This window comes from Blennius ocellaris, assembly GCF_963422515.1.
Source record: "Blennius ocellaris genome assembly, chromosome: 18".
NCBI lineage: Eukaryota > Metazoa > Chordata > Actinopteri > Blenniiformes > Blenniidae > Blennius > Blennius ocellaris.
This window is the reverse complement of record NC_137667.1, coordinates 23,812,042-23,833,615: the sequence shown is the minus strand read 5'-3', so window position 1 is coordinate 23,833,615 and position 21,574 is coordinate 23,812,042. Positions and strand designations below refer to the sequence as shown.

The window sequence follows — 21,574 nt, the reverse complement described above, 5'->3', positions numbered from 1 at the left end:
TGTGTGTGTGTGTGTGTGTGTGTGTGTGTGTGTGTGTGTGTGTGTGTGTGTGTGTGTGTGTGTGTGTGTGTGTGTGTGCGTGTGTGTGTAGCGACACTTGCTGTTTCCCTGCACAGACTGACTGCATTATTGTCTCCATAGAGGCAGTGGAGATGGTAACGTTTGCCTGTATGGACATCTAAAGTGCATTTTAGTGTTCAGACAAACACTTGAAGTCCACTGTAGTCTCTATAAGGACCACCAGAGTCAGTCTTCAATATATAAAGGAACCTTAACACACATTAAGTCCAATACCGTCTCTTTAAGGCCTCGTTGACCCGTCAACATTCCATGTAAAAAAACATTGTTTTTGTCTTTTGGTTCGAGATAAGTTTATGACAACAGCAGAAAAAGATGTAATTAGCATGTCAGGCCACGACTTGGTGTTTGTTTTTTGAAACTACAAACACATTCTACAACAAAAGGCTGTAAACATTATGAATTATGAGTACACGGACATTCTTATGGACATACGCAAGGGCAACTGGTCATTAGGGGCAGGTGGGCTGAGCATCGCTTGGTGTCACTAGAAAGGACAGCATGCAAAGTATGCTATTAATTCTTTAAGATTATCTACAATATTTTCTTGTTTGTGAATAAAACTTCCTCCTATACAGCACATAACTACTGTGTGAGGATTCTACTCCCTGGTTCTTGGTCTCCTCTTGCTGCTTCAGGCTGTTTCCTCCTGATCCACACCGATGGTGTGTTAGTGTAGCTCGCCCCTCTCTCACCATGCAGTGTGTATTGCATGAGTGTAGCTCGCCCCTCTCTCACCATGCAGTGTGTATTGCATTACTGTAGCTCGCCTCTCTCACCATGCAGTGTGTATTACATTAGTGTAGCTCGCCCCTCTCTCACCATGCAGTGTATATTGCATTAGTGTAGCTCGCCCCTCTCTCACCATGCAGTGTGTATTGCATGAGTGTAGCTCGCCCCTCTCTCACCATGCAGTGTGTATTGCATTAGTGTAGCTCGCTCCTCCCTCACCAGGCAGTGTGTATTGCATTAGTGTAGCTCGCCCCTCCCTCACCATGCAATGTGTATTGCATTAGTGTAGCTCGCCCCTCTCTCACCATGCAGTGTGTATTGCATTAGTGTAGCTCGCCCCTCTCTCACCATGCAGTGTGTATTGCATTAGTGTAGCTCGCCCCTCTCTCACCATGCAGTGTGCATTGCATTAGTGTAACTCGCCCCTCTCTCACCATGCAGTGTGTATTGCATTAGTGTAGCTCGCCCCTCTCTCACCATGCAGTGTGTATTGCATTAGTGTAGCTCGCCCCTCTCTCACCATGTAGTGTGTATTACATTAGTGTAGCTCGCCCCTCTCTCACCATGCAGTGTGTATTGCATTAGTGTAGCTCGCCCCTCTCTCACCATGTAGTGTGTATTGCATTAGTGTAGCTCACCCCTCTCTCACCATGCAGTGTGTATTGCATTAGTGTAGTCCGCCCCTCTCTCACCATGCAGTGTGTATTGCATTAGTGTAGCTCGCCCCTCTCTCACCATGCAGTGTGCATTGCATTAGTGTAGCCCGCCCCTCTCTCACCATGCAGTGTGTATTGCATTAGTGTAGCTCGCCCCTCTCTCACCATGCAGTGTGTATTACATTAGTGTAGCTCGCCCCTCTCTCGCCATGCAGTGTGCATTGCATTAGTGTAGCTCGCCCCTCTCTCACCATGCAGTGTGCATTGCATTAGTGTAGCTCGCCCCTCTCTCACCATGCAGTGTGTATTGCATTAGTGTAGCTCGCCCCTCTCTCACCATGCAGTGTGTATTGCATTAGTGTAGCTCGCCCCTCTCTCACCATGCAGTGTGTATTGCATTAGTGTAGCTCGCCCCTCTCTCACCATGCAGTGTGCATTGCATTAGTGTAGCTTGCTCCTCTCTCACCATACACTGTGTATTGCATTAGTGTAGCTCGCCCCTCTCTCACCATGCAGTGTGCATTGCATTAGTGTAGCTTGCTCCTCTCTCACCATACACTGTGTATTGCATTAGTGTAGCTCGCCCCTCTCTCACCATACACTGTGTATTGCATTAGTGTAGCTCGCCCCTCTCTCACCATACACTGTGTATAGCATTAGTGTAGCTCGCCCCTCTCTCACCATGCAGTGTGTATTGCATGCAGTAAAGTGTTTATGCTCAGGCTGTGGCTCTGTTCATTCAGATCAGGTGATTTTGATGCTGAGTGGGGCTATTTTGAGGGGATTATTTACTGGAGTACGAGTTGGAACCACTTACTTTAGAGGATTAACTGGAGGTAACTGGTGGCACACTGAGTGATTTCCATGGAGATGGAGCTCGACCATTTTCGAAAAGCTCCACCTCGGAAGCCACTTTCAAAAAGTTGTGTTTTCAGTGGCTCCAGGCACAGTTGCCATCTAAATGGATGCCCAAAACACAACGTTTTCAGTTTTAACTTGAAACCGTTGGTGTGTAAGCAGGGCCGTGGACAGCAGGGTCAACTTATTTTATACGACTGGAACCAAGTCATCATATCCAAAAGGAATCCTTTTTTATGCTAAAATTGTATTTTTATACAACATATGCTATGAAGGCGAAGCATTGCTACAAACCACCTCTGCACAACCTCTGTGTCGACGCTGTGTACTGCGCTGTGTACTACGCGCACTATAAACTATGTGCACTATGAACTACACGCACTGCGTGCACTACGTACGTAAAACCCTCCACAAAATATCCTAACTTCATTATAATCGGGGTTGTTTCACCATCTCTTCCTGCAGCAGTAATGTGATGCATCTGGTTGGCTTTCATGTGAGCTTGACCAGAAGCCCTCTCCTGTCAGCCAATCAGAAGCAGATATTTTCCAGGACCTGAAAATGTTTTTATTATTAACCAACGAGCCAAAATTTAAACATTTTACACTTTCATTAAAGGTTTCTGAAATTATTTATCTGGATGAATTTGTAGTTTGCTCTCGTCACATTATTAAAAGAAAAGGGAAAGAAAAAGTGAGGACTTTCTGGCTCTGGTGTGATAATTACACCCGAGCATGTGTGGTTAGGTGGAATCATTAGGAGAGAGACTGGGTGGTGGCAGTGAAACGAGGAGAGCCGGCGGGGGGGGGGGGGGGGGGGCAATGTTCACATCCTATACTCGCGGTTGCCATGGGAGACAGGCTGCATCCCTCCTGGTCCTCATACTGCAGCATCCGTACGGTGCTGTCGCCATGGTGACATCCTCCAGAGAGAAGAGAGAGAGAGAGAGAGAGAGAGAGAGAGAGAGACAGAGCGAGAGAGCGGGACAAAGAGACAGAGGAGGAGAGAGAGTGAGAGAGGAGACAGACAGAGAGAGAGAGAGAGAGAGAGAGAGAGACAAAGAAAGGTAGAGAAGGAGGGGGAACATGAATGGTTTGGGGGTGGGGGGGTGGGGGGTGTTCTCCTCATCAGACTCATTCAGCGCCCCTTCCTGGCCTAGAGGAGGTATTGATCCCGGCAGGAGGCTGAGGAGCGGAGCGGCGGCCGGCTCCTCAGAACCGAGGGTCGGAATTTAGAGACTGAATATTAGATGAAAAGAGAAAAACCTGGCAGTGCTCAATACCTCTCCTGGTTCTAACCCCCCCAGCCCCCCCCCCCCCAAAAAAAAATAAGACCTTGCAGAGTCCAAATTACCCACGTGGCATTCAGACTGTATGTGAACCACGTACCAGTGCAACAGTACACAGTGTACTCGGTGTGAAGTGTGCACACACTCCTCTCCTGTTCGGTGGCATACAGAGTCGTCACCTATAATACATCTCCTGCCCTCGGTGATCAATACGCCGGGATATTTTTAAACTGCACTTGAGCAGGAACAACAGTATGAGTATCTCATCGTCTTTAAAGACTTCATGTCCAGTTGGAGGAAAAGAGGATCGTGCAAATCATTCCTGACAGTCAGCAGCCAGCTTTCCTGTCACCTGAAGCTGATTGTGAATAGGAGAGAACATGCAAGCTTCACACAGAGGAAGCTCCTGGCCTGGACTGCAGTCCAGATTGCACTGCTTCACTCAATCATACCGTTTGCCCAATGCTTTCAAACACAAAAAACTTTCATTGCATATTGGGTGTCTGTTTACACAACAATGGTGCTCGGTCCCACCAGGGTTGGGTAGTCGCGGATTACTTTAACGGCATTATGCAATTAGGATGCCAACATTTTTTTACTGTAATCTGTTACAGGTATAGTCGGAAAAAAAAACTGTGATTACTGAGCGGGATTACAATAGAAAATCAGATGGAATTAACTCGAAATGCAGCGGTCACATGATCCGTCCACTGGCATTGCGACACTTCCTGATGCTTTCAGGCTGGCCAGCACTGACGTGTTGCCATGGATACGGCAGCTCATCACTATGTTTTAAAGACTGAGAAGTCTCTTAACATCTCTGTACAATGCTAATGATGCTTCCCAGCAGTGAAAGTGATGTGAACATCCAGGAAGTCGACGTCTCACCTGAAGAAACACCTGGTAGGATAAAACCTGCTCACTTTACTGAAACACACCTGGACTCTGTCAACTAGTTTTACTAGCTCATAACCTGTCAGTCACCTGCCAATACCAGTACTGGTGCTGATGGTAGGAAGACATTCTCAATATGTTTAGAGGATCTCATGTTTTAGGGATTAATTGGGGCGACACGTGCCATAACTTTTTTTTTTCTCTCTCACAACAGCAGTGTTTCAGAAAAAATTACTTTTTCTTCTGTCATTAGGCAACAGAGTCATTCCGATTTCGAAAAGTTACATTTTCAGAGGCTCTGATCATTGTTGTCATGTAAACACCTAAAATGCAATGCTTTCTGCTTTCACTTGAAAATGTTGTTGTGTAATCAGGGCCTAAAGGCCGATTCATCCTCCATAAGAACAAGAAGAAAGTTGGGCAGTGCTGCACAAAATGACACCATTTCCTTCGTCCAGCTCCTTCTAGCCCAAGAAATTAGGTTAAGCTGTTCCAACCACTCCAAATGTTCCAGCTCGCTATTCACTATCAGTCATATTTAGCTTGTAACTTCACTACTGTGTGAGCGCCGCAGCTCGTTAAAATGTCGGAGAGCAGAGTTACGTGATGCACCTGAACGCATCAGTCAGCTCTTGCAGTTCAACCCAGACCAACATGGCGGCTCAGACATGAACTCTCTTTTATTAGTGAAACAGTTCAGAGAAATGTGCTTCTGAAAGCACAAAATAAACTGTGCAGTTGAAAAGATAAAACGCAGCTTCACAGACGTGTGGCTGCTGCGAGGGGGCGTGGCCTGATGTGAAGGGGCGTGGCCTGCGAGTTCGATAGCTTCTCCTCAGAGTATGAACAGTCCTGCCAAAAAAGCTTTTTTTTCAGCAGCTGGCTGACGTCACTGCTGAATTTTCTTCTTGTTCTTACGGCTTTAAAAAGGGAGTCTGCAGGGGCCTTTAGTCTACGATTTCTAAACAGGTGTTTTTAAAAAAACATTAATGTTATGAGGTTGATTCATCAGCTCTAATGTGTTCATCTCTCACACCTGACGCGCTGCACAGCTAATGTGGCTAACTTCAATAGTGTGCACACGCCGGAGCGAGTTTGTAATCTTTGCAAACCGCGCTAATGACAAGCCTCATTTGCAGCCAATTAAACAAGAGGAGCTTTTTCCTACAGGCCAGCGGAAATCGGTCATTCAGATCCGCTAACTTATGCTTGAAGATGTCTGAGAAAACTTTCCAATCTGTGAAGCGTTATTATCATTTGGTGGAAAGGCAGGCAAATAAATAACAGGAAGAAGTCAGACAGGAAACATATGTGGAGTGTGTCGTCCCCCTCCCCCGCACACCGAGGCTTTGTAAAATGAGGAGTTTGTGTACTGTAAACTCTTATGATCAGCTGATGATTAACTGATTAAATAATTCCGCTGTCATTTCCCCAGAGAGGAACCATCAGAGGACTGACTCTTCTCACTCCGGCTCCGTCTGACTCCACGTGAGTCTGTCTCCGTATTCCTGTCACTTCCCTCCCTTCACCAATTTGTCAGGGAGACGGTTTATCAGAGATCCTGAAAGCATCGGAGGAGTCTTTGTGGTGACAATGTCACTTTTGTTTCCAGCGTCAACAATGAACTTTAGACTTCGACTTTCATGCAAACACAAACAGAAAGTGCCTGATGTTCTCAGAAAACAAATAGGAATTTGCATTTTTACTTAAGCGACAACTGCGTTGTTGTAGTTGGATCATTCTGAGCTGGAACACATAGTTTGGGATGACAGTTAACATGCAGTTCAAACATTGAAAAAGTGAACATTTAAGGAGTCAGGTGGCTTTTATTGAGCTAAATAGTCAATCACGTAACTATATAGAGTGGATCTGCGGTTTGCAGTAGGATATTGATACTGAGCGATCGGGCCCGGTCAAACATTTCTGAGGTTTCAGGACTTGATCCTGTTTGTGGTGATCCAGAATTCTCCAGACGGATTTATAACTCAATGACCAACGCACAAAGGCACAGGAAGCTAACAGCCAAATGGCGCCAGTGGTGAAGCTAACAAGCTAACAGCCGATTGGCGCCGGTGGTAAAGCTAACAGCTGAATGGCGCCGGTGATGAAGCTAACAGCTGATTGACGCCGATGGATAAACTAAGAAACGAAAAGCCGATTGACTCCGGTCCCTAAGCTAACAAGCTAACAGCTGATTGACGCTGGTGGGTAAGCTAAGAAGCTAACAGCTGACTAGTCCCGATGGTTAAGCTAACAGCCAATGGTGAACTCGCGGCCAGGTTTTGAACAATTCATTCATACTCAGAGCATCACCAGTGGGTGGAAATTCGGTGGAAAAGAGATTGAAACGACGTGCATCCCGGACAGAACAGGACAGGTACTACCACAAATACCAGCTGACATGAGAGAAATCACATTACGCCCCTGAATCAAATCTGCAACAGGACTGTCTGCTCTCTTTGCAACAACCTGGTCCAGGACCGGGAGATGGCAGGACTACTCATCCTTTGTCGTCCTACAGAATCTGCCCTTGCTTTACGTTTATCGAATGATGATAATCGATTAGCCTCATATGCAGGTGTTTGGAACAGATGCTCTATAATCTTCAAAAGTATTTGTCATCAGGATCAGTGCTCCAGTGGTTATTGTTGAAACGCTCCAAAGCAGAATAAAAACACAATTACTTCCATAGTTGTTGTGTTTTCAGAGGTTACATGGGTGGGCCATGAAGTTTGGAAAGTTTAGATGTAACCCCAGGGTGCAGTGGTTAGCACTGCTGGCTCACAGTTGAACTATCTGGTGTTCAATCCCAGGCCAGAGACTCTTCTTTAATGAGTTTCCATGTTTCATGTTTTGGTTTCCTCCCACAATCCACAGACAAAGAGAGCCACCAGGAGGTTTGAAGCACAACCATTGTTGATGTCAGGCCACAGGACCAACCACTGCACCACCATAACGAGATTAACCATTACAGATAACAAACATGTAAATATTTTGCTCCACAAGTCGAGGTACCACTGAGGCTGGAGACAAACTATAGAAATACTAAGCTATCTTTTCAGGCCAAACATCACCATTTCTTGCTTTTCTTCTCTTTGAAAGCAGCATGTAGAAGAAGGCGTGGTTGTTCGTCCATTAGAGCAGAGATATTTCTTTTTTGCTTGCCGTTTGACTCTGTGCCCCCCGACGCCGAGCTCGCAGAGCGTCTGCGCCCCTCGCTGCACCATCAGTCTGCCCTGCCAGCCATTCGCCATCTTGCCCTCCTCATTATCTCTCTGCTACCTTCAGGCATCAAAAAACCCTCCATCCTCTGCGCAGCAGCCTCCCACACGCGCACGGCGCAGCTACCAAACAACCACAAAATATCTCTGCAAGTGCTTTGATTTCATAATCAAACGTGTTGAGATGTGAGTTTTCTGTTACTTCCATAATGGAAAATACTTCAGCCTCCTCTGCTCATATTCAGATTTCAGATTAGATTTTCTCTGAGTGAAAACCTCTGTGGTAAACTGCCACTTCACTTTGATATAGTTCATCAGTATTATTTCACTTGCAAAAACATTCAGTTCTTCCTATTTTTCACCTATTATGAGAACCCTGAAAAAAAAGTAGTTAGCATGTTGGCTGTTGTTTGTTTTTATAATGAAATGACACACACACACATGCAGCAGAGAACAACACGGTATAAACAACAACGTAAGTAGAATACATACATTTCAGTGGACAGACCACCAAGTTGGATTGTTTTTACTGTGATTGTCAAAATAAAACTACCAAGTCCAGAAGAATCTGGACTCGGAGTCATGGCATGACGGAGGAAACTTTGTTATTGTCTATCTACTGTGCATTGGCAGAACGACTGGCTGCTACTCACGTAGCAAACATGCACGTCTGGAAAGTTTTCCCCACTGGCACAGAGACGCCATCTAAGCCTTTTGAAATAGTTGCATTTTCACCCCAATTCCACGGAGAGGGAGTCTTTTCAAAAAGTTCCACCTCGGGAGTCTTTTCAGAGGTACTGTTGTCATGTAAACAGACCCTGAAACTACAACAAGAGTGGCTTCTGACATGTCAGCAAAGTGCCGAAGGAGATCGTCACGCATAAACGTATCAATGGCAGCATCACACGATAGACGTACAGCCATCCAAACAAATAAACACTGGACCAGAACGTCCTCACAACACCGACAGATGGAGTCAGTCTACGTTTATGGTGAGCGAGTGAAAGACGTGAAGCAGTCCATACCTGCGGTGCCTGGCGTACTTCCCGCTGACATGACCGCTGCCGTCACAGCCAGGGGTGGGACAGCTGAGGAGGGGACACACACACACACACACACACACACACACACACACACACACACACACACACACACACACACACACACACACACACACACACACACACACACACACACACACAGGTGTCAGATAGACAAAAGAGAATAAAAGCAGTGTAAAGCAGCTGAAGATGAAACACAAGGTTCCCCTCCATCGTTGTTTTCCTGTAGCGCAGCTTCACCTCGTCACAAAGCCAGGTTTGTTCATAATGACTTGTTTCTCCATGGGAATCCTGCAGCTGCTTTGATTCCACACAGAACGTCTGAACCTTGTTGGATTACACGTTTATCAGCTGTGATCGGCTGCAGACCCGTATGGATGAGCTCCACTTTCTTATTTGGTTTCGGCGACACAAAAGGCTCCAGCAACAAAAAGACGAGGTCGTCTGGTGAGACGGTTTGAAGTGGATCAGCGAGAGACCGACATGACGACCACTCCTCTCAAGAAATGATCCAAACAGTGTTCTTCATCTGCAGTGTTAGCAATGTAGGAGTACAGATCTACTGCTGCTCAGATGTCTCTGTTATGTTGTGGATTTTGTATTTATGGTGCAGCTTTTCTATTTGTTTTGCAGATTTGTATTTTGTCATGCAACTTTTCATTTTGCAAGTATTGTATCTCTGATGATATTTGCATTCCTGTTCTATGTAACTTTTTGGACCATCTTGTGGCTTTTGCATGTGTTGTAGCTTTCTCATTCATGTTTTCATTTGTGTATGTGTTGCAGATTTTGTTCCTTTTGTTTATTAGTATTCTCTTTTCTTCTATTCAGACAAGTACGCTTTTTTTCAACATACCTTTTTGACATGTTTCAACATTGTTCTCCAGTCTTTTGTTGGATAAAGACAGTTCTATAAAAGGAGTAAAGGCATAATGAATGTGCTTGAACTATGGAACTGTGGCTTTTGTACATATGTTGCATTAATGTTGTATTAATGTTGGATCTTTTGCATTCATGTTGCAGCTTTTGTATTTGTCTTGCAGGTTGATAATTTGGTTGCAGCTTTTGCATTAGCACAGTAGCATTCACATTCATGTTTTAATTTGTGTACTTGTGTTGCAACTTTTGCATTGGATTTTGTAATAACATTGCATCTTTTGCATTTATTTTCAAACTTGTGCATCTGTGTTGCAGCTTTTGCAACCGTGCAATTGCACTGTGGTGACAGAGTTTGAGAATGAAAAACACCCCGGTCATATTTGATGATCAACATAAAAGTAACTTCCCTCTAAATATGTCTGACAGTGTTGGAAACGTTGGCGTATTACCAGTTTGAAATGACAAATCCGAGCCTCAATCGTTCGACCCTTTTCATTTTACATCAGTCAGTTGGCATCCGTCATGACGAGTGTGGATGTGGAAGAAGATCAAGCGAGTAAACAACTAATAAACTTCAGCTATGAGTCCAATCTGGCTGCGGTTTCTCTCAGTCACCAGCAGCTTGAGCCGTTTCCTACCAGATGTTTTGTTTTGGTTTCTCTGGAGCAGAGGATGGAGTCGTCAGCTTAGAGTCACGCCGCCCCGCAGCCTTTGGGAATGTTTCACCAGGAAGACACGCAGACTGCCAGCCAACACACATCGCCTGAGTTCAGGGCCTCCACACCCGCGACCTCTGACCTTTTGAGCCCACCTCTCCACCCACACAGCATTACCTGATTCGCACACAGGCTGTAACTGGAGGCTGCAAACTGGAGCAGCACCAACATGAAGAGGTGAAAATCACGAGCGCAGGGAAGCAGAGGAGGAGGAGGAGGAGGTAGAGAAGGGGGGAGAAAGATACTTGGAAAATAGAACTATAGAAATAGAGGTGCACAATCAGAAGGCTCTAGAAAAGAGTACCAGAGAGCCCAAAGACAAAGGCTCCATTTACATGGCAATGTTTTCAAGTGAAAACGCGAACCTCTCAGTTTTGGGTGTTTCTTTACACGACAACAGTGCTTTGAGTCACTGAAAACGCCACTTTTTGAAAACACAGACTCTGTCTCCATGGAAACGAGGTAAAACACAACTCTCTCGAAACGTTTGGACTCACTGGAAACATGCTTGGAAACACTGCTACTGGTCATGCCTACCACAGCTGTAGTGACTAGTTGTTCTGCACATGTTCAGAAGAGACAATCAGAACAATGTTTCCTCCATCATGTCATAACTCCCAGTCCAGATTCTCCAAGATATGGTACTTTTATTTTGACAGTCATCATAATAACAATCCAACGCCGTGGTTTGTCCACCAGAACGCCTGTGTTCTCACAGCGTTAGTGTTTATAGCAGATTGTGTTCTTCGTGTATGTGTGTGGTTTGATTACAAAAACTAACAACACATCAACACGTGTACCAATATGCTAACTGCATCGTGTTCAGTTATTCTGCTGTTTCCATGGAAACGAACATCATTTTCAAAAAGTTGCCATGTTAACGTAAAACCTTTCTGAAATAAAAATGCGAAAACAATGTGTTTTCACTTGAAGTGTAATTGTGTAAATGATTACACTTACAATGATTACACAAAATGATTACAAAATGAAGAAGAAGAAGAAGAAGAAGAAGAAGAAGAAGAAGAAGAAGAAGAAGAAGAAGAAGAAAAGAAAGAAGAGTGTGTCTGCTCAAGGTGATGCGGCTCATCAATCAGTGTGAGAGCAGAAAGTGATTGTGTTATTGATCCCCCATCACAACTGTGTGTGTGTGTGTGTGTGTGTGTGTGTGTGTGTGTGGGTGTGTGTGTGTGTGTGTGTGTGTGTGTGTGTGTGTGTGTGTGTGTGTGTGTGTGTGTGTGTGTGTGTGTGCGTGCGTGCCTGCATGTGTGTGTGTGTGTGAGCTCCCTCCAGTGTCAAATAAGCACATCGACCTTCACCTCACTCTAACACAAAGTCCCGGGTGACTTAAAAACAGGCTTATTCTGAAACTTAGGTTTGTTGCTGTAGCAACCGATTTATTAATTATTTTGGTGACTCTGGTTTTATTTCCTTGATCTTTGGGCAAACATCTGTATTAGTCACTGACATAACGACTCCAATATGTCCCAAATGAGGAACAACAATCAAGGTTGGTGTTGATTTGAGAACAAATGTAGCTTGGTCAGCGTAAGGGGATGGGACGACTCAGCATTTTTTTTCTTAAAAATTCTTGAGAAAATAATAAACAGAAGGGAAAACAAACCATATGCACATAGTTTTAGGAACTACTTGTAACATGAATGTATTTACGACAAATGGAAGTAAAAAGCAGCCAAGCGAAGGTTTCTGTAGCAGCGAGTACAGTGGCATCTTATGAATCATGCATCTTTGCTATTAGATAATAACAATAAGTTCATTTTTCATACGAGCATGTTTTCACTGAGATTAACAGAATCATACTGGATTTGGATGAATCATGCTCATGAGATAAACACAGGCAGTGTGACTACCCCACATTCACACCATTTAACATGACAATCAATAATCTGCTGTTGGCCAATCAGCAGGAAAACACACCTGAAATGTTGCTTTGCTGTGATTGGTTCAATACAGCTTCATCCAACAAGGACAGAAGATGGATGGACAAAGGAAGAAACTTCATACGGGTGAATTTATACAATAAACTCTCCCCTTCTGACTTTGTTCTGATGCAACTATTTATTTTGCACATCTTTGGACAGGCACAGGGAGAACATGCAAACTGAACATGTTTACAAGACAACATTTGCCAACATGCCTCATTTTTGTGTTTTTGTTTCAGAAAGGTTTTGTGTTTCCGCAGCAACATTTTGAAAATGATATCTGTTTACCTGGAAACGCAGAAACATTAAAAACGAAGTTATTTTCACAAAAACAATGTCAGTACACAGACATTCTTGTGGTCAGATGAACAAGTTGGACTGTTATTACAGTGACTATCAAAATAAAACTACCAAGTTGGATTGTTATTACAGTGACTATCAAAACAAAACTACCAAGTTGGATTGTTATTACAGTGACTATCAAAATAAAACTACCAAGTTGGATTGTTATTACAGTGACTATCAAAACAAAACTACCAAGTTGGATTGTTATTACAGTGACTATCAAAACAAAACTACCAAGTTGGATTGTTATTACAGTGACTATCAAAACAAAACTACCAAGCTAGGTTGTTATTACAGTGACTATCAAAACAAAACTACCAAGTTGGATTGTTATTACAGTGACTATCAAAACAAAACTACCAAGTTGGATTGTTATTACAGTGACTATCAAAACAAAACTACCAAGTTGGATTGTTATTACAGTGACTATCAAAATAAAACTACCAAGCTAGGTTGTTATTACAGTGACTATCAAAACAAAACTACCAAGCTAGGTTGTTATTACAGTGACTATCAAAATAAAACTACCAAGTTGGATTGTTATTACAGTGACTATCAAAACAAAACTACCAAGTTGGATTGTTGTTACAGTGACTATCAAAACAAAACTACCAAGTTGGATTGTTATTACAGTGACTATCAAAACAAAACTACCAAGTTGGATTGTTATTACAGTGACTATCAAAATAAAACTACCAAGTTGGATTGTTATTACAGTGACTATCAAAATAAAACTACCAAGTTGGATTGTTATTACAGTGACTATCAAAACAAAACTACCAAGTTGGATTGTTATTACAGTGACTATCAAAATAAAACTACCAAGCTAGGTTGTTATTACAGTGACAGTGACAGTTCCTATTAAAGTTCCACCTTGGGAGCCGTTTTCAAAAGATTCTCTGTGTCTCAGAGTCAACAAACACCCAAAACACCACCAAAATGTTCTGATTTCACTTGAGAACATTGTGTTTACAGGTGGACTGTTTGTTTTTGTTGCGGGGTGACAGCTAACGTTAACTGCCACTTTTCTAAATCCATCAACTTTTAACTGAGATCAGTTGCATCGATGCAACAAACACAACCAATAGATGATAAATAAACACATCTGCATGCAAAACCATCAGCATGTTGGCAATTCACACAACAACGCTTTTTACTGTTGACACGTTCATACTTTGAGACTGAAAAATGATATAAATACAAACAAAAACTGCACCAAGATTTACCAGAAAACACAAACTTTACTGTTTATATCTTGTTCACAGAGAAAAGGTTTTGATGACTTGTGTTTTCAGCTGGAATCAATTTAAGAGACAAACGGAGCAAAAAAGAACATTAATCAGATTTTTGGTCATTTCTTAAGCATTAACAAGGGTGTTTTTTTTTCAGTTTGATGTTTCCTGCATACAAGTCAGATTCCAGGCCGGCAGAGGAATCAAGGTTAAAAGGTCAGCGGAGGCGTGGTCCGGGAGGGGGCGGGGTGGGGGGGGGGGGGTCATGAAAACCTTCCCACCAGCTGAACTCATTAGTTAAAGTTAAGATTTCATGGCTGCAGCGCCATTCAAACTGTCACCTTGATTCTTGCTGAGCCCACAGATGTGATGTGTTTATTTGCCAATTCAAATGAATTTTAATTTCACCGTTTTCCCCAAGAAAAAAAAAATAGTCTGCCGTCACGTTATGGTGACAAATCTATCTGTGAGGCAATTATCCCCACAGATTAGTCAAGATTAGGAGATTTAATTGATAGGCTGTCTTAGAGAGTTGTTGGTGTTTTGTGCGGGGATCACTTGGACGACGACTCGGCCGTCGCCTCCCCGTCAGGCTTCAGTTGTGGGTTTCGTGGTGAGTTTTCGTCTCTGCTTGGCTCCCAGGGTTGTTGGGGCGGTGCAGAGGGACGGGGGGGGGGGGGGGGGGGGGGGGGGGTTCCAGCACAGCACTGACCTGCAGCCATCAGCAGCTGCACACTCCAATACCTGTCAGTTTACTTAAGAAGATGACGTGAAGCGGAAACGTCACAGAGGTAGCAGAGACATTCTGCTGCTGGGGAAAATAAACTAAAATTCAATTGGTTGTTTAATGAGAGAGCGCCGTTATGACGCAAAACCTTCAGATTAAAACTGTTGCCCTTCATGATCCGAAGCAAAGTTTTATCAAAGATCGGATCTTGTGGAGGATTAAAACTCAAATCGTTTACACAACCGCGATTTCGGGTGAAAACGGAAAACTTTGGTTTTCTTGGGTGACAATGGCGCAAAGAGCAACTTTTTGGAAACGGCTCCAAAGATAGAACTTTTTGAAAATGAATATGTCTCAATGGAGACGTGGGCTAAAATAAACATTTATTATTAGAATATAATTGGAGTTTATCTCTGTGGAAACAATGCAACTTTTAAAAAAGGCTCAAACTCCATGGAAACAGGAAAAAAGCCCTGACTCTGTCTCCATGGAAACGGGGGGCATGGGAATTTCTAACAAGTCCTTCTCCGTGGAAAAGGGAGAAAACACAACTTTCCAAAAACGCTCCAGCTCTCTCTCTCTGTGGAAACAAGGGAAGAGCAACTTTTTGAAAATGCTTTGAGTCAATTTCCATGAAAATGGAAAAACAACTTTTGAAAGTTTAAATATCTCACTAAAATCCAACCATCTCTCTCTCTCTCTCTCCCTCTCTCTCTCTCTCTCCCTCTCTCTCTCTCCCTCTCTCTCTCTCTCCCTCTCTCTCTCTCTCCCTCTCCTCTCTCTCTCTCTCTCTCTCTCTCTCTCCCTCTCCTCTGCTTACATGAGAATCTTCTGGAAACCCAATCAGTGCTGTATTTTAATGTAATTCAACCAAACATGTATGAGCATAGAAAACAAGCAGGGTTGTCAAACATGATAGAGTGGCGCCACAGTCCGGCCCTACATTTGTAATTAATTTTATATATTATATATTTCTCAGAAAAAGAAAAACTATAATTATTAGCAATTTTCTTCTTCACGATTGTTTTATTATTACCAATAAAAATATGTATGTATGTATGTATGTATGTATGTTGTATTTAAATAATAATTATTTTTATTTAATTAATGTATTTATTTACATACTTACTTTTCCACTCATTTATTATATATTTATTATATATTTAATTGATTGTGTATTTACTAAATTGAATCTGATGTGGAGGTCTGTGTCTCTGTACTGGATTCTGTTGAATTGCTGGTAGAATTATGTTAATTAATGCCGTCCAGCCTGTGTGAGATTCATCTGTTTTTGTTACTGTTTTGATGCCTTTTGTTATTGTTTTTTAATCTGATAGATGGTGTCGTTGTGTTTTTTGGCTTTGGATTTTTAAAATTAATTTCTTTGTTCATTTCAGGTCGATTGGTTGACTTTGCAGCTGTTTTTCACAACATGTATTGGCTTTTTCAAGATGACATCTTTATTGTCCTTTTACTTTAGAATGTCTATTAAAGCAGCAGCATTTAAAATAAGGGCATCCATTATTAATATTTATAGTAAAAACCCACATGGAAAGAACCTATATGAGGATATATGCACATATATGAAACCAATATGCAGCATATATGCACATATATGTACATACAAGTGCATATATGTACATAAATTTACATATATGTGCATTTATGTACATACAATATAGGAAAATGGCCAATTTTATATATGTCACATATATTCAAACCTATATTAAAACATATATGTTTATATAGGTTCTTTCCATGTGAGAATAGCTATTAAATGTTCAGTTTAAGCAGCAAACAAACTGACTGAGGCTTGAATGCAACAGTTTGGGATCAATGAAAGTATATCTGTGATCAGTCTGTGTGATATTTGAGGTGCCGCTGTTTAAAATGAAATCTTGTCAACAGCTGCCAACATGCAGGAACTCCACATGAGTGTTCCCACATGGAAAGAACCTATATAAACATATATGTTTTAATATAGGTTTTGATATAGGTTTTTAATATATGTGACATATATAAAATTGGCCGTTTTCCTATATTATATGTGTAGGTACATATATGCACGTATATATGTGTGCATATATGTACCTATATGTTCTTCTTGCATAATTGTTTTTTAGTTAGTTCTCAGTTATAGCCTTGATAATGTATGAGAGTTACCAAAGTGATATATATGTGTGTGTGTGTGTGTGTGTGTGTGTGTGTGTGTGTGTGTGTGTGTGTGTGTGTGTGTGTGTGTGTGTGTGTGTGTGTGTGTGTGTGTGTGTGTGTGTGTGTGTGTGTGTGTGTGTGTGTGTGTGTGTGTGTGGAAATAAAAAAGCAGTACAGGAGACCTATATGGCCTGTATATTCACATATATGCACCTAAATGTTGCCTATATGTGGCATATAAATGCAGGTATGCAGCATATATATTGTCATATATGTGCATATAAACTGCTTATATGTTTCATATATGCGCATATATCCTCATATAGGTTCTTTCCACGTGGGTTTTGCTCTGAGAAACCAGATATGAAGGTTCAGGAAGACACAGAGCTCGCTCAGTTTTTTTCATGAAAGATCACATGACAATAAGACAATAAGACAAACAGCTGAACTGGGTGGAGGGTGAAGGGCCTACCTGAATAACTCCTGTGTTACTGCTTCCACGGCGGCTGCAGACAGACACCACACAGAGATCACCGTTAAACTCAGGAAAGAAAGACAAACACTTTAAATGTATTTCTATGCTTAAAAAAATTAGAAGCTAAGCTAATCATCACTAGTCCACCAAATGAGGTCCATTATTCAGCTCCAGAGATATTCATAACCATAAATGTGCAGTTTCCAGTGTTATAATAACAATTTCTACATAGAAGAAGAAACATGGAAACTTGAATCAGATTTTGCTCTATTTTCTGTTACTTTTGGTTGGCTTTGTTTTTGCTCCTTTTATTTATTTTTCGTTTTTTTCTTTAAAAGGAAAAAAGGAAAAATATTTTTTTCCTTTTTTAGTTTGAAAAAGCAAAAACAACCACAATAATAAAACTTAACTCTCTTCTTCTCTTAATTTTTTTAAAGTGGAAAAATTAAGAAAAAAAGAAGAAACAATGGAAAGTAAATGTATCTCTCCAACATTTGAGAGGTTGGGTTTAAAAAGCAGACACTTCTCATACCTCGGACTCCTTTGGATCGTGTTCGATGGCGTTTTTCACCCACATTCGCCTCCATCTGCACAGAAATAAAAAAAAAAAAAGGTCATGACGACCCATCACATTGGGATTTTTAATAGCAGCATCGATAAAAATATTTATTCTGCAGCAGGTCAAAATTCCTCTTAAAATCCCCTCAAAAAAGAGTTCCTGCTAACTGCTGTGTTTTATGTCTGTTCTTCACATAGATAGCTTTAGCATTAGCAGTAACCAAAGCTGTGGAACTCTTTCATTTATTTTACCAGCAGTAAAAATGCCTTAAATATAATTCATATTTTTATAATGATTTTACCTTTAAATTAGCATATTCTTAAAAATGTTGTTTCCTGAAAGAACCCAAAATGTTTGAGGAAAATGACATTCAGCTGTTAAGATCTCGTGTCCTCATAGTGTGATAATGGCTGCTTTTCTCCTTTAACACTGTTGTAAACTCCCCAACACACAACAACACACACTTCCTTCTCAATAAAAGTTTTCGTATTCAGAATTCATTGATTTTGTCCCGTGAGGCTGATTTTCCTAAATAGACGTGTTAGGTGTCTGGAGATATTCTCAACTGGTCACGAGTGGCGTGTAAACGTGGCCAAAGAGAACGGAGGGCAGTCGTACTCTTTAAGAGACAAGTAGACGGAAGTTTGTTCTGCTGCGCAGTCCACGAAGTCTTGTGTGATTGGTCCGATTTTTCTTATTTACTTCCGCATTCCACCTGCTCGCCAACCAAAATGGCTGCCGTCTAAGTTAGAGGAGGAGGTGAGGTGATACAAAAACCTCTCCAGCACCAGTTTGAAGCCTATAAGGTCACCAATATGGCCGGGAAATATCTCAAAAATTACAAATGGAAGAGGGTGAAGTAAGTGAAAAACCCTCCGTGGCTGTGGTGAGGGGGCGTGGCCTAACAGGCAGCTTCTTGTCGGCGTATGAAATGTCCTGACTGAAAGACCATTTTTAAATTGAAAGCAAGCCTGGTTCATGAATAGGCCTTCAGGATACTGGCAGTACTGCAACGTTTCGTAAAATGAAGTGCTGAGCAAACATGAGCCATGACGGGAACTCGCAGTTCGCAATGAAAATAGCTTCAGCTTCATGGAGTTTGAGGATATTTAGAGGATTTGGAGAACTTCTCTGGTGTTTCTATTGATTTTGTTCTTCTTTAACAACATGGGATTGGAATGAGAGGGATGGCGGCAGACGACCTGGCTGGAGCTCGGTGTGACACCGCCTCGATCTGCTACTGCTCCTGAAGCTGAAGACTCTTTATTCCCCACAGATTCACAAACCGTCCTCCACTGTCATGATCTGCACAAAGCAAAACACAGAGACGTCTCCAAGTCATCCTGCAGTAGTTTCCTTCAGTAAACTCTACTACATGTACTCGCTTATCCCCCTTGTAGTTTCTCATTGCTTCTACCTGCAGCCTTAGACTCTGAACTGCTAGCTAGTTTCTATTCTCCTCTTATCAGTTTGTAGTGGAATATTAGATCTTCTTAGTTCTCTGCAGGCCTCCTATTGACAGTCCAAATTAGGGCTGGACGGCTCGCTGCCTAAAACCGCACTTGAGCAAAAACCCTCTGCGCGCAGACAGCTGCTGAACTTTATTGGCTATGTGAAGCATCCAATTATGATATTCTGATGACATTTGAAGACTTGGGAGACTCCTGCCAAATACCATGTACACATTTTACTGATATTTTGAAATGTTAGATTTAATTCATGCAGTCAATTAGATGGCTCTCCGGAGAAGTCCCAGACTGCCCAACAGCCTGACCTGAAAATGATCCACATCACAGCTGATAACAGGAAGTTTTCTACCCTGGAAGGATTATTTAAATGACCAGAGGGTCACGACAGCAGATTTCAATGAGCAGGACTTCATGTTTGCTGCTGTTCTGCAGCAGACGCTCAGTTCATCGCTCTTGTTCCTCCACTAAACATCCAGGTCAGTCCCTGAAACCTCTAATGGACTCAGATGAGATTTTGTTTCTAATGCAACTATTATCTCCTTTCAGATAAACAACAACAGTGACCAAGGCAGGTGAGCCCAGGTAAAGTGCAAGTCCTTGTGAACGCATGTAGTTCATTCTGTCAATTGAAGGAAGTGATCATGTGTTCCACCAAAGATTTTAACTCCATTCAAAGAAGACAGAGCTGCTCTGCATGTGTGGAGAAGCTTCTCATTAATATTTGTTCATCAACTGTGCGAACATCCACATTATAGAGCATCTTCCTCCTGATGTAACTTCAGCAAACTTCCACTTCTATGGTAGAACAATGCAAACTGAATGCCACAACATAAACAAATATGTGATTGATGAGAGTCCTGAGTCTCTCCTTTGCAGAACTCTCAGGATGTTATTTAAGAATATTACATGTGAAATCTACTGTATATCACTAGTTATTAGCAACTGAGTTTCTGTGGCTGTAAATCTGCCAATCCCTCCTTTGTTCTCCGGCTGCTCCCTCTTTAATAGAAGTTAACTCTGTAGTGAGCAGCAGCCTGGGACCTGAACGTCTATAAAACCAGCGTCTGAGAGGTTTCACTGAGGTTAGAAAATCAGAAAATGGATGATCAATATGAAGTCTACGTGTGTAATTTTAGCTCGCTATATGATTAATATGTGGAGGGGTGGTTTGGGATGAAGTGCTGCTGTGCCATGAGATGCAATGCAAATTACTAATGGAACCTCAGTGACCGTCAAAGTGCTAACACAACACAAAGGCAACGCAAACACACACACACACACACACACACACACACACACACACACACACACACACACACACACACACACACACACACACACACACACGCACACACACACACACACACACACACACACACAGAAATCCCTATTTGGCTTGAAATAATCAGGAGGAACCTCCACGAAGCTAGCTGGGAGCATTTCAATGAAAACAGTAACATGAAAGTAAGACAAGAAAAAATAAAAGGAGTAAAAACAACAGTTTGATCATGAAGACGTGAACGCAGCCGCCCTGTGCGCCGCTCCTCTCCTCCTTCAGCTGCACTGCAGCCTTAATATAAATGTAAATCGTGGACAGCCTCGCCTGAACTCTCAGCCGACTCCCATTATGTTTTCACAGCGCGCTGAGGCCGGGTGCATCTGAGGCCGCCACTCCAGCTCCAACGCAGCCTACATCAAACAGTCTCCCTCCCTCGGTCATGAAGAGCTCCGCCAAAAGAGGAAGAAAAGCCTCCGCCCCCCTGGAAAATATACCGCCGAGTGTATGGCGTGCTTTATGTGCAGTTATGTGTGTGTGTCAGAGCAGATGACACACTAATCTCACTCTTATGATTGTGTTTCCATAGGCTGTGTGTGTGTGTGTGTGTGTGTGTGTGTGTATCATTATCATGTGATAGACATTTAAGATGAAACAATTCAGAGCTACAAGGAGTCTTTAGTCCAATTTTGACGCTTCCCTTAAAAGGTTGTATATTTCTGTATTGTACGCTAGTCATAACTCTGTTTTGTAAGGATGCTCCTATTAAAAAAAAAAACTGGACTGTGTACATTCGACGTGCTAAAAATTAAAGGTAGGATAAAAGATTTTAAGAACATAAAGGCATTTCTGTTTTTTAGAGATGCAGTACAAAATTGTCTTTGAGATTATGTAATATAAAATTCAAGTAAAGTAGATTTTTGAACATAAAAACTATTTTGTAAATGGAAAAACATTGTTAATAAGTGTAAGTAAAATTAGCAGCATTATTTAAAATATAATTGGAAAAATCCA

General features: G+C 42.1%; 1 protein-coding gene across 1 annotated transcript in view; it reads right to left on the bottom strand.

Moving 5' to 3' along the window:
- myt1la (myelin transcription factor 1-like, a) overlaps positions 1-21,574 on the bottom strand; it is a gene marked incomplete at its 3' end in the record, with an annotated part of 95,416 nt that overhangs the window by 52,359 nt on the left and 21,483 nt on the right. Inside the window, exons 2-4 of the mRNA XM_080514300.1 lie at positions 17,789-17,843; positions 17,254-17,287; positions 8,753-8,815 (exon numbers count right to left, since the gene is read on the bottom strand). Of these exons, the coding sequence (XP_080370426.1) occupies positions 8,753-8,815; positions 17,254-17,287; positions 17,789-17,843 (152 nt within the window). The remainder of the gene's footprint in view (positions 1-8,752; positions 8,816-17,253; positions 17,288-17,788; positions 17,844-21,574) is intronic.